The sequence below is a fragment of the Coenobita brevimanus genome, chromosome 57, assembly GCF_032717465.1.
Source record: "Coenobita brevimanus isolate Jiangsu-jjx chromosome 57, ASM3271746v2, whole genome shotgun sequence".
In the NCBI taxonomy this organism is placed as follows: Eukaryota; Metazoa; Arthropoda; class Malacostraca; order Decapoda; family Coenobitidae; genus Coenobita; species Coenobita brevimanus.
In genome coordinates this window covers 21320001-21333937 of record NC_137010.1, presented here as the reverse complement: position 1 = coordinate 21333937, position 13937 = coordinate 21320001, and the positions used below count along the sequence as shown (strand labels likewise).

Genomic DNA, 13937 nt, shown 5'->3' with positions numbered 1-13937 from the left:
TTGTGAAGGAGGTGCATGGTAGGGCAGTGGATGTGGGAGTGGCTCTAATGAATGAGGGTGAGATTTGGAAGATTCCAGTGTTGTTGTTTGCTGATGATAACGGTATTGTTGAGTGAAGATGAATGGGAGTTGCAAGGTTTGGTGAATGAATTCGGGGCAGTGTGTAGGAGGAGGAAGCTGAAAGTTAATGTAAACAAAAGTAAAGCTATGGTGTTTGAGAGGAATGAAGTCACAGAATGTACAGTGAGGTTGGATGGTGAGGATATGGAGAAAGTAAGTGCATTCAAGTACTTGGGTAGTGTGATGAGTAAGGATGGAACTTTGGGGGATGAAGTGCATGAAAGGGTACAGCAGGGAAGGAAGGTTGTTGGTTCACTGAAAGGAGTGATGAGAAATAGGGAGGTGAGTATGGAAGTTAAAAAGTCACTGCATCATAGTATTGTGATCCCTACCCTGACGTATGGAAGCGAGACGTGGACCTTGCAAGAGGGGAACAAGTCAAGAGTGAGAGTAGTGGAAATGAGTTACTTGAGAGGAGCATGTGGAGTGACATGGAGGGACAGGTTGACGAATGAAGAAATGAAGGAACGTTGTGGGGTGGATGTGGATGTGGTTGAGAAAATTAGGAGAAATACACTGAGGTGGTTTGGACGTGTGGAGAGAATGGAGAATGAACAACTGACTAAGAGGGTGTATGTAGGTGAGGTGGAGGGAGGGAGAGGGAGGGGTAGACCGAGGATGAGGTGGAGGGATGGAGTTTGAGAGGTATATGAGGGAGGGGGGGGTGAGTTGGGGGGAGGGTAGTCAAATGGTGGGTGACAGAGCGACTTGGAGGCGTTTTGTCTGCGGCCACCCTTTGCGGGATTAAGGCGTTGGGCTATAGATAGATAGATGGATAGATAGATTTAGGTTAGCTTCCTTGACAGCTGTTAGGCCATTTTGATTGGCTTTAAACTTATTTTGGAGCTCATTTGGGTGGGTTTTGGACTTGGTTTGGGGGCGAACCCATGGCTGGTAAACGGTCCACATCGAAATACACGTTAAAAGTACCGCGATATATGAGATCTCGCCTAATGATGGGGTTTTACCTAACCAATTAGGTCGTTAAACTGGGGTATGCCTGTATCTTATTCTGCCACAGAGCTACAGGATTTTGCTTAAAAGAAAAAAAAAATTGCCAAGTTAAGATGAATGAATTTGTAGTAGATCTAACATAAGGATCTGGATTGACAGTAGTACCTCATACTCTGGGATAATGTCTGAGTCTCTTTAATGTCATTCCATCAGAATCGTTAGTACTGTATTTGTATAAGTTGCTTTTCATTCTTGAGTCAGGAATTTAATCAGTTTTTCCCAAAATATCTTGTTACCCATGTGTTTTTTTGTGTTCAGCCCACCACATGTATTTTGAGGGAATAGTGTTATGGTGATGATGAAGATGGCAGTGATGATGATGACAATGATGGCAGTGATGATGACAATGACCATACCACCCTCATAATTAAATGGTGCTCCCACAGTACTACAACGACAACAGTGAGATGGAGGAGCGGTATCCCCCTCGCCGACAGGGTCCCAGGAAGCCGCGCCTCCCCATCACTTACTCTATTTTCCTTGGCAAGGTTCCTCCTAACTGCAGGTTGGTCTGGAGTGCATGGTATTTTAATTTACAAATTGTAAGCTTGAAAATTTTTGAGTTATAAATGAATGGATGTGTGCTTTTGTACTTCTGTCTCTGCATTGTACCCATTCCACGTATTAGGGGGAAATGTTATAACTCCAGAATTCATCAAGCAACAGGCCAGTTCTAGCAGTAGCTATACTCACTATATCACTGGCATAGTAAAGAAATAAAAAAATAGCTTTATCACCCCAGTCAGCCATCACCCTCTTTAATCCAGAGACACAGATCTTACACATTTCAAGCACACTCTCAGGTCATCCTCTTTAATCTGGAAAGGCATCCGAAAATTCTCAGACCTAGCTAATCTTCCTAGTGGAAAGGCATCCCAAAATTCTAAGTTGTACTGGACTTTGAACACACACACATTACTTTTTCTTAACATACATGCAACATCAATACAAAGGCACCTTGTAAACTGAGTATCTTAAATATCTGTGAAAATAGTTTACATATAGTTCTAGTTTGTTAGAATAGCTGAATTATTTATGCTTCCGTTGGGCCCCTGCCTTAACTATCACAGACATGGAAATGGTGAAAAAATGCAAAACATTGTCTTAAGAATACTACAGAGACCACAAAGACCATAAATGAAAATCATTTGCTTCAAGAAACACCAATTCTTCAATTAAGAATCATATGAATATGAGAGGCCGTTCATCAGTTCAAAGGCCCATCCCACCCATGCCAAATGCTCTCTCTCTCTCTCTCTCTCTCTCTCTCTCTCTCTCTCTCTCTCTCTCACACACACACACACACACACACACACACACACACACACACACACACACACAAGAGGAGAGAGCAGACGTCCCAGCCATCGCTGCTAACCTTGAGTAGTTTCAGGAATTTTGTCTGTCCTGTCTCCTAAGGTCTTGTCTTAAATTTAAAATAATGAAAGTTAATAGACTACCAAAAAGGTAAAGATTTATTGGCTAGAATATACATGAATGTTTGTAATTTTTTTTTTGGTAACAGCTGTTTTGGTACTTAACCAACATTAAACATGGCTGAAAATGTAAACAATGAGGGACTCGAATTTCAAGGATTTGATACTAATACCAATGTCATGGATCTGGTTAAAACATTAATTATGAGGATTAGTGAACTTGAAAAGAAAGTAGAGAATCTAGTGATAAAGGATGTGTCTGAAAATACGGATACTACCATACAAAGTCTGATCCAATCCAATGAAACAGCGAATGAAGAGATTAGGAATCTGAAGTGGGAAAATGTTGAATTGAGGAGGAAACTAGAAGAGAGTACTAATAAAACGGAGAAGGTGAGTAATGTATTAGAAGAGCATAAGGCAAAGTGGGCACATGTAGAAGAAGAACAGAAAGAAGTGGTCAGCTTAAGAGAGATCATCCAAGAAGAAAGGGAAATGAACAAGAAAAAAAATGGAAGAAAATGTAGTGAAAATACTGAAGAAAAAAGAGAAAATAGTGAGAGAAACTGTAGAAAGGAACAGATATGTAATAATATTTGGAAACAGGGAAGAGGAAGAAAAGGTTAGGTTTGTAAGACTCGAGAGAGACATGAACCTGGTGAGAGGAATATTAGGCAAGATTGACCCCGAAGGAGACAAGTGGGTAAAAGAAATTGAGGAAGTAAGGAGGATAGGGCCTTATAAGAAAGGGGAAACAAGACCAGTGAGAGTCAAGTTTACATCAGAAAGTGTAATAAATGAGATACTTAAAGTGACTTGGAAATTAAGCAAAGAGGCGGGGATGGAAAATATTATAATAAGAAAAGATCTGAATGAAGAAGAAAGAGAAGTTTTAAAATCATTAAAGGAAGAAGTAAAGGGAAAAAATGATAAGAGGACAGAGGAAGAATGTAATACTTTTTTTTGGAGAGTATTGGATATGAAAGTAAGGAAGTGGTATTTAAGGAAATAGAAGTGAAGGAAACTAAGGGGGATGGCTGTGAAAGATCAGAAGTTGAGGAAGTGGTACGGATAGAGAGTAGGAGAGAAGAGGGTATTAAAAACGTCAAAAATAATTTGAAGGTGATATATACTAATGTTGATGGTTTCATATCGACAAGGATCGAAATTAACGATTTCTTGAGAGAACATGAACCTGATGTCATGTGCTTTGTAGAGACCAAATTAAGAGAAGATATTGATGTTCATTTGGGAGATGGTAAATACAAACTGTGGAGAAAAGACAGGAAAGAAAAAAAGGGAGGAGGAGTGATGATAGCAGTGAAGAACAACATAAATGTAGATACTATGGAAATGGGAGAAGGCTGGGCTGAAGTGATATATATGAAATTAGAAACTGGAGAGAATGTTAAGAGAGATATGGCGGTAGTGTATGTTCCCCCAAAGACGAGAGCATGGAAGGATGACGAATACCATGAGATGTTGTCAGATATGGCTAGCTATTTACAAAAAATAATTGAGAAAAGCAATAATATAATTTTAGTGGGTGACTTTAACTGTAAAGAGGTGAACTGGGAGGAATGGTACTCGGGAGGCGGCGAGGATTCATGGGGCACTATGTTATTAAATATAATAATGAATAATGTGATGACGCAGTGGGTCAAAGAAGAGACACGGTTTCGAGGTGAGGACACACCAGGAAGGTTAGATTTACTGTTCACCAAAGAACCCGATGTAATAGAATCATTGAAATATCTCTGTCCTTTAGGAAAAAGCGATCATGTGGTCATTGAGTTCCAGATGTTAATAGGGAACGTTGAGCCAAGAGACGAGCTTCATAGACAGGGAAGATACAACTTTGGGAAAGCAAATTTTACAGGATTGAGAAACTTTTTTGAAAATGCGGATTGGAGAAAATTCAGAGAAAAAAGAGAGATACAGAAGAAGTGGGATATCTTTCTAGACCTCTGTAATTTGGGAGTGGAAAAATTTGTACCAAGAGTAAGAGGGAAAGAAAACAGGAAAAAGGAGTGGTTTAATAGAAGGTGTATGATAGCAAAAAAAGAGAGAGATAAGGCGTGGAACAATTAGAGAAAGAGAGGTAACAACAGAACAAAGGAAGAATATAAAAGAACAAGAAATGAATACACAAGAATACGTAGAGAGGAAGAAAGGAATTTTGAAAAAGGTATAATAGACACATGCAAGGATGAACCCAAACTGTTTTATAGATTTGTTAATTGCAAACTGAAACAAAAGGAAGGAATCACCAAATTGAAAGTAGAAGGAGAGGTCTTTAAGGATGCGGCAATGCAAGCAGAAATAATGAACAAACGTTTCCAGTCAGTTTTCACTAAAGAAAAGGAGCTTGTGGAAGGGGAGGGAGTGATTAGAAATGTTCCGGTGATAAAAGATATAAAAGTGGATATACAGGAAGTGTATAAATTACTGGAAACTCAAGATGTAAGGAAAGCCCCTGGACCTGATGGAATTTCTAATTGGGTACTGAAGGAATGCAGAGAACAACTGGCGATTAAATTCACAGTTTAATCGTATGCTCACTGGAAGAGGGGAAAGTGCCACAAGAATGGAAGAGGGCAAATGTGGTACCAATTTACAAGGGAGGAAACAGGGAAGAACCCCTGAATTATAGACCAGTGTCTCTAACCAGCATGGTTGCAAAATTGTGTGAGAGAATCCTGATAGACAGATGGATAAAATATATGGAAGAGATGAATATTTTGGCTGAATGTCAGTTTGGATTCAGACGTGGAAGGTCATGTGTTTCTAACTTGTTGAGCTTTTACTCAAGAGCAATTGACGTGGTACAGGAGAGAGATGGTTGGGTGGATTGTGTGTACTTAGACTTAGAGAAGGCCTTTGACAAGGTACCTCATAAAAGACTAATGTGGAAACTAGAATATATAGGAGGACTGAAGGGGAAACTTCTGAAATGGATGAGAGACTTTTTGAGAGACAGACAAATGAGGACAGTAATAAAGGATAGGATGTCTGGATGGAGGGAAGTAACAAGTGGAGTCCCTCAAGGCTCGGTGTTGGCGCCAGTAATGTTCCTGATTTGTGTAAATGATATGGTAGATGGAGTGAACAGTTATGCAAGTCTGTGTGCTGATGATGTAAAGATCTTGAGGAAGGTAGAGATTGAGGAGGATTGTAAAATACTGCAGGAGGATTTGGATAGGATACACAATTGGAGCTGGACGTGGGAAATGAAATTTAATTTAAAGAAATGTAAAATATTGGAAATGGGTTAAAGTACCAGGAGGCCATCACTGAATTATTTATTGGGTAATGAATTAATCACAAAAAGGAGAGAAGAGAAAGATTTGGGAGTGCTGGTCCAAGATAGTTTGTCACCAGAAAAGCACATTAACAAGATAGTTGGAGAGACTTATAAACTCTTGACCAACATAAGAGTAGCATTTCATTATATGGATGAGGAGATGATGAAAAAATTGATAGTGGCCATGATCCGCCCCAGGTTAGAATATGCAGCGGTAGTGTGGTCCCCACACAAAAAGAAAGATATAAACAAGATTGAGAGAATACAAAGAACAGCAACCAAGATGGTCCCCAGTCTGACCGACCTGTCATACAGAGAGAGGCTGGAAAAACTGGATTTTGCCTTCCTTAGAGGAAAGGAGAAAGAGGGGAGACATGATTGCAGTGTTCAGGACCATGGTGGGAGTAGATAAAATTGACAAAGAAGATCTGTTTGTATGGGATAAGAGAGCAACAAGAGGACATGGAATAAAATTGAAAAAGTCAAGCTGCTTGAAGGATGTCAAGAAATATAGCTTTCCTTACAGAAGTATAGACTTATGGAATAGCCTGGACAAAGAGATTGTCCAGTATAAAAACTTAAACGAGTTTAAAGCCAAATTTGACTTACTGAGAAACAGCGATGGAAACCCACGAGCATAGTACATTCCGTATATATCATAATTAAGTATATTAGGTAAATACTTAAATATTTGGAACGACTTAGACAAAGAGGTGGTGCATGAGAAAAACATTCATGTGTGTAAAGGTAGACTTGATAAATGTGGATATGGAGACAGGACAACACGAGCATTGTTCAATTCCTGTATACTACAAATAGGTAAATACAAATGGGTAAATAGGTAAATACACACACACACACACACACACACACACACACACACACACACACACACACACACACACACACACACACACACAAACAAAGGTGTATGATAGCAAAAAAAGAGAGATAAGGCATGGAACAACTGGAGAAAGAGAGGTAACAACAAAACAAAGGAAGAATACAGAACTAGAAATGAATACACAAGAATACGTAGAGAAGAAGAAAGGAATTTTGAAAAAGGTATAGTAGACAAACGCAAGGATGAACCCAAACTGTTTTATATATTTGTTAATGGCAAAGTGAAGCAAAAGGAAGGAATCACCAAACTAAAAGTAAAAGGAGAGGTCTATAAAGACACAGCAGTGCAAGCTGAAATAATGAATAAATGTTTCCAATCGGTTTTCACTATTGAAAAAGAGTTTGTGGAAGGGGAGGGAGTGATTAGAAACGTACCAGTGATTGAAGATATAAACATGGAGGTACAAGAAGTGTATAAATTACTGGAAACTCAAGATGTAAGGAAAGCCCCTGGACCTGATGGAATTTCTAATTGGGTACTGAAGGAATGCAGAGAACAACTGGCGGATAAAATTTACAGTCTAATCGTGTGTTCTCTGGAAGAGGGGAAAGTGCTACAAGAATGGAAAAGAGCAAATGTGGTACCAATTTATATGGGAGGAAACAGCGAAGAACCCCTCAATTATAGACCAGTGTCTTTAACCAGCATGGTTGCAAAATTGTGTGAGAGAATCCTGATAGACAGATGGATAAAATATCTAGAAGAAATGAATATTTTGGCTGAATGTCGGTTTGGATTTAGAAGTGGAAGGTCATGTGTTTCCAACTTGTTGAGCTTTTACTCGAGCAATTGACCTGGTACAGGAAAGAGATGGTTGGGTGGATTGTGTGTACTTAGATTTAGAGAAGGCCTTTGACAAGGTACCTCATAAGAGACCAATGTGGAAACTAGAATATATAGGAGGACTAAAGGGGAAACTCCTGGAATGGATGAGTGACTTTTGAGAGACAGACAAATGAGGACAGTAATAAAGGACAGGATGTCTAGATGGAGGGAAGTAACAAGTGGAGTCCCTCAAGACTCGGTGTTGGCGCCAGTAATGTTCCTGATTTACGTAAATGATATGGTAGATGGAGTGAACAGTTATGCAAGTGTGTTTCCTGATGATGTAAAGATCTTGAGGGAGGTAGAGGTTGAGGAGGATTGTAAAATGTTGCAGGAGGATCTGGATAGGATATATGATTGGAGCCGGATGTGGGAAATGAAATTTAATGTAAAGAAATGTAAAATATTGGAAATGGGTAAGAGTACCGGGAGGCCATCACTGAATTATTTGTTGGGTAATGAATTAATCACAAAAGTGAGAGACGAGAAAGATTTGGGAGTGCTGGTCCAAGATAGTTTATCACCTGAAAAACACATTAACAAGATAGTTAGAGAGACGTATAAACTTTTTTTTTTTTTTTTTTTTTTATCTGTCCGACTCAGGGCATAGGCTTCACAGCCTGCTTTCAAGGCCCAGTAGTCCTCCTATGTACTGCACATCTTTACATGTCACCACTTCGGCGCTAACACCCACCGACCATATTGAATACATGCTAGGGCTGTCTCATACAGGACTGGTGTATTGGTATTAGCGGGGGTAGGAATCCCCTGGGGGTAGGGGGGTTTCAAGAATTCTCCCCCAGTATCCCTGCTTGTCGTACGAGGCGACTAAAAGGGTTGGTGGTGGGTTAGTGCCCCACTCCGTAAAAAGAACTAACTAAAAAAGCGAATAAAGCGCCTTGGACCCGGACGGACCATACGTTGACGACCAAGAAACGGACAAAAGACATTCTTAGGGTGGGAACATAGAATGTGAGAGGAGTGAATGATGAAGTGAAAGAGAGAGAGATTGTTCAGGTGCTTGAGGATGCAAAAGTGGATATATGTGGATTGACTGAAACTAAATGGGTAGGTGAAAGGATGAGAGAATGGGAATATGGTTTAGGTATATGTGCGGGAGTCAATGAGAATGAGAGGGCAAGAGAGGGAGTATGTCTGATGAAAAGCAAGAAGTGGAAGAAGAATATAAGAGAATATGGAACAGTGGGTGCAAGGATTGTATGGGTGAGGATGAAAGTGGGTGTACAAGCGTGGGCGATTATGTGTGCATGCCCCAACAGGATCGAGTGGCAAGAGTGAAAGATGAGTTTTGGGTGAGAGTAGAAGCATGTATGGACAAGTTTGAGAGGAGCGAGAGAGTGCTGCTGAATTGAGACATGAATGGCAAAGTTGGGAAATTATGAGTGGATGGAGTGGTTGGTCAGTGGGGTGTGCTAGCTGAAGTAGATGGGAATGGTAGTGCTTTGGTGGACATCTGTGCTTGTAAGGGTTTGGCAATAGCCAACACCTACTTCCGTCATAAGATGATCCACCAATATACATGGAGAGTAATGAGGAAGATGGATGGTGAACTTGTTTAATGAAAGGCAATGATAGACTACATGTGTGTGGATGAACGAATGAGAAGACAAGTGTTGGATGCAAGAGTGTGGAGAGGGTGGGGGAATGGAGTCTCGGACCATCACTTAGTGATGGTCAAGGTAGAGCTGCAAAGAATGTGGTTGAGGAGACGAAGGGGAAGACAGGAGGAAGCAGCTCCTGTGAGAAGAGTGGAGAAATTGCAAGATAGTGAGAAAATGACAGAGTATAAGAGCATAGTGGAAGAAAGATTGGGAAGGTATGAGCTAGAGCAGATGGAATGGGTGGAAGACGTATGTAAGATATTCACGGAAGAGATAGGCGCAGCATGTGAGGCGGTTTGTGGAGTGAGGAGGAGATGCAAGGGTGTGCAAGGGACACCATGGTGGAATGATGAGGTGAAATGAGCTGTGGAACAAAAGAAGAAGGCATATAGTGAATGGTTAGTGAGTAGAGGTAGGGGAGAAAATGAGAGAGAGAAGAGAGAGGTATATGTGAGCAGGAGAAGGGAGGTTAAGAGACTGGTGAAGGAGAGTAAGAAGAAAGTGGATGAAGAGTTTGGGAGGAATCTGAGTGTGAAATGGAGGGAGAGTAAGAAATTGTTTTGGAAGGAGGTAAAGAAAGTAAGGCAGTGTGAACGGGGAAATAGTAGGGGAGTGAAAGATAGGAATAATAGATTGTTGGTGGAGAAGAGAGAGAAATTGAGGAGATGGAAGGAGCACTTTGAGGATTTGTTGAATGTAGAGAGTGAGAGCAGTGCGAGTATAAGTGGTTGGGAAATGGCTGGGAGAAGAAGAGATGAGAGGAGGGAGGAAGAGATCAGTAGGGCTGAAGTAGTGGATGCGATGAAGAAGATTAAATTGGGAAAGGCCCCAGGAATTGATGGAGTGTGTGGGGAAATGCTGAGGTATGGGGGTGAGATTGTTGTGGAGTGGATATGGAAGTTGTGTAGATTGGCTTGGGAAGAGGGAAGGGTTCCAGAGGACTGGAAATCAGGTATAATTGTTCCTTTATACAAAGGAAAAGGGGAGAGAGAAGTATGTGGTAACCATAGGGGTATTTGCTTTCTTAGCGTGACTGGTAAAATATATGGTAGAATACTCATTGAAAGGGTTAGGCATATGACAGAGGAGCTAGTTGGAGAAGAACAAGAGGGATTTAGGAAGGGAAAAGGGAGTGTAGATCAGATATTTGTTCTAAGATGTTTAGTGGAGAAGTATCTAGAGAAGGGAAGGAAAGTGTATGCCGCCTTCATGGACTTGGAGAAAGCTTATGACAGAATAGATAGGCAAGGAATGTGGAAGGTATTAAGAATGTATGGAGTGGAGGGGACATTGTTGAGTGCTGTGAAGAGTATGTACGAGGGAGCTAGGGCTACAGTGCGAGTGGATGGTGAGCTGAGTGAGTTCTTTGATCTCAATGTGGGACTGAAACAGGGTTGTGTGATGTCTCCATGGCTATTAATACATGGATGGGGTTGTAAAGGAGGTGCAAGGTAGGGCAGTGGATGTGGGGGTGGCTCTAATGAATGAGGGTGAGATTTGGAAGCTTCTGGTGTTGCTGTTTCCTGATGATACAGTATTGTTGAGTGAAGTTGAATGGGAGTTGCAAGGTACGGTGAATGAATTTGGGACAGTGTGTAGGAGGAGGAATCTGAGAGTTAATGTAAACAAAAGTAAAGTTATGGTGTTTGAGAGGAATGAAGTCACAGAGTGTGCAGTGAGGTTGGATGGTGAGGATATGGAGAATGTAAGTGCATACAAGTACTTGGGTAGTGTGATGAGTAAGGATGGAACCTTGGGGGATGAAGTGTGTGAAAGGGTACAGCAGGGAAGGATGGTTGTTGGTACACTGAAAGCAGTGATGAGAAATAGGGAGGTGAGTATGGAAGTTAAGAAGTCACTGCATGATAGTATTGTGATCCCTACCCTGACGTATGGAAGCGAGGCGTGGACCCTGCAAGAGGGGAACAAGTCAAGAGTGAGAGCAGTGGAAATGAGTTACTTGAGAGGAGCATGTGGAGTGACATGGAGGGACAGGTTAACGAATGAAGAAATGAAGGAACGTTGTGGGGTGGATGTGGATGTGGTTGAGAAGATTAGGAGAAATACACTGAGGTGGTTTGGACATGTGAAGAGAATGGAGAATGAAAGACTGACTAAGAGGGTGTATGTAGGCGAGGTGGAGGGAGGGAGAGGGAGGGGTAGACCAAGGATGAGGTGGAGGGATGGAGTTGAGAGGTATATGAGGGAAGGGGGGGGTGAGTTGGAGGGAGGGTAGTCAAATGGTGGGTGGCGGAGCGACTTGGAGGCATTTTGTCTGCGGCCACCCTTTGCGGGATTAGGGCGTTGGGCTATAGATAGATAGATAGATTTTTACGACATGTCAGTGGGTCTTCTGGTAGATCGGTAAAGTCTGATTTTTATGAAATTCAAATCCTTAAACTGTTCCCTGCCCCAACGGGATTTGAACCTGGGTCCGTTAGGACTACGGGCCACCTCTCTACCGATTGAGCCACCGCCTCCCCCTTAAGAGTAGCATTTCATTATATGGATGAGGAGATGATGAAAAAATTGATGGTGGGCATGATTCGCCTCAGGTTAGAATATGCAGCGGTAGTGTAGTCCTCACACAAAAAGAAAGATATTAACAGGATTGAGAGAATACAAAGAACAGCAACCAAGATGGTCCCCAGTCTGGCAGATCTGTCATACAGAGCGAGGCTGGAAAAGCTGGATTTGCCTTCCTTAGAGGAAAGGAGAAAGTGGGGAGACATGATTGCAGTGTTCAGGACCATGATAGGAATAGATAAAATTGACCGAGAAGATCTGTTTTTATGGGATACGAGAGCAACAGGAGGACACGGAATGAAATTGAAGAAGTCAAGCTGCTTGAAGGATATCAAGAAATATAGCTTTCCTTATGGAAGTATAGACTTACGGAATAGCCTGGATAAAGAGATCGTCCAGTCTAAAAACTTAAACAAGTTTAAAGCTAAATTTGACTTACTGAGAAACAACGACGGAAACCCATGAACATAGCACATTTCGTGTATATCACAGTTAGGTATATTAGGTAAATACAAAGATATTTGTAACGACTTAGACGAAGAGGTGGTGCAGGAGAAAAACATTCATGTCTGTAAAAATAGACTAGATAAATGTGGATATGGAGACATAACAACACGAGCATTGCTCAATTCCTGTATACTGAAAATAGGTAAATACCCAGACACACACACACACACACACACACACACACACACACACACACACACACACACACACACACACACACACACACTAACTAACTAACTAACTAACTAACTAAGGGGGATGGCTGTGAAAGATCAGAAGTTGAGGAAGTGGTACTGATGGAGAGTAGGAGAGAAGAGGGTATAAAAAACATCAAAAATAATTTGAAGGTGATATATACTAATGTTGATGGTTTCATATCGGCAAGGCTCGAAATTAACGATTTCTTGAGAGAACATGAACCTGATGTCATGTGCTTTGTAGAGACCAAATTAAGAGAAGATATTGATGTTCATTTGGGAGATGGTAAATACAAACTGTGGAGAAAAGACAGGAAAGAAAAAATGGGAGGAGGAGTGATGATAGCAGTGAAGAACAATATAAATGTAGATACCGTGGAAATGGGAGAAGGCAGGACTGAAGTGATATATATGAAATTAGAAACTGGAGAGAATGTTAAGAGAGATATGGTGGTAGTGTATGTTCCCCCTAAGACGAGAGCATGGAAGGATGACGAATACCAGGAGATGTTGTCAGATATGGCTAGCTATTTACAAAAAATAATTGAGAAAAGTAATAATATAATTTTGGTGGGTGACTTTAACTGTAAAGAGTTGAACTGGGAGGAATGGTTCTCGGGAGGCGGCGAGGATTCATTGGGCACTATGTTACTAAATATAATAATGAATAATGTGATGACGCAATGGGTCAAAGAAGAGACACGGTTTCGAGATGAGGACACATCAGCAAGGGTAGATTTACTGTTTACCAAAGAATCCAATGTAATAGAATCATTGAAATATCTCTGTCCTTTAGGAAAAAGCGATCATGTGGTCATTGAGTTCCAGATGATGTCGAGCCAAGAGACGAGCTTCATAGACAGGGAAGATACAACTTTGGGAAAGCAAATTTTACAGGATTGAGAAACTTTTTTGAAAATACAGATTGGAGAAAATTCAGAGAAACAAGAGAGATACAGAAGAAGTGGGATATCTTTCTCAATCAATCATTTCCTGTGGCACCCCACGGGATGCATAGGGCCTCAATGAACTCTCTCCACCAATATTTGTCTCTTGCCATCTCCTTCAGGTCCCACCAACACTCCTCTCTTGCTTCATTTTTCATTGTCCTCAACCAGGTTTCCCTCAGCCTACCTCTACCTCTTCTTCCTCTAGCAGTCCACTCTGGCACATCGTGTATTAAACTACCTTCTTTTCTGTATATGTGCCCCAGCCACTTCCAGCGAGACAGTCTCACATATTCATTAACTGGTTCCACTCTCGTAATATCCCTCACTCTTGCATTTGTAACTCTGTCTTGCCACTTTACCCCAAGAATCCTTCTCAGTATTTTATTCTCAAATCCTAATACTTTCTGATCTGTTGCAATTGTACTGTACCATGACTTATGCCTGTAAATTGAAATTGGTCTAACCATGGACTTGTAAATTTTCACTTTAGTATGTACCGAAAGCATATTATTATTCCAAACAGATTTCAACA

At 41.1% G+C, this 13937-nt stretch overlaps 1 protein-coding gene across 2 annotated transcripts in view; it reads left to right on the top strand.

Annotated features, from left to right (window-relative positions):
* Positions 1-13937, top strand: part of lost (methenyltetrahydrofolate synthase domain-containing protein lost) — a 328112-nt gene that overhangs the window by 295909 nt on the left and 18266 nt on the right. For both annotated transcript variants that reach the window (XM_080274442.1, XM_080274441.1), the window contains exon 11: positions 1521-1639. In XM_080274442.1, the coding sequence (XP_080130568.1) occupies positions 1521-1639 (119 nt within the window). The remainder of the gene's footprint in view (positions 1-1520; positions 1640-13937) is intronic.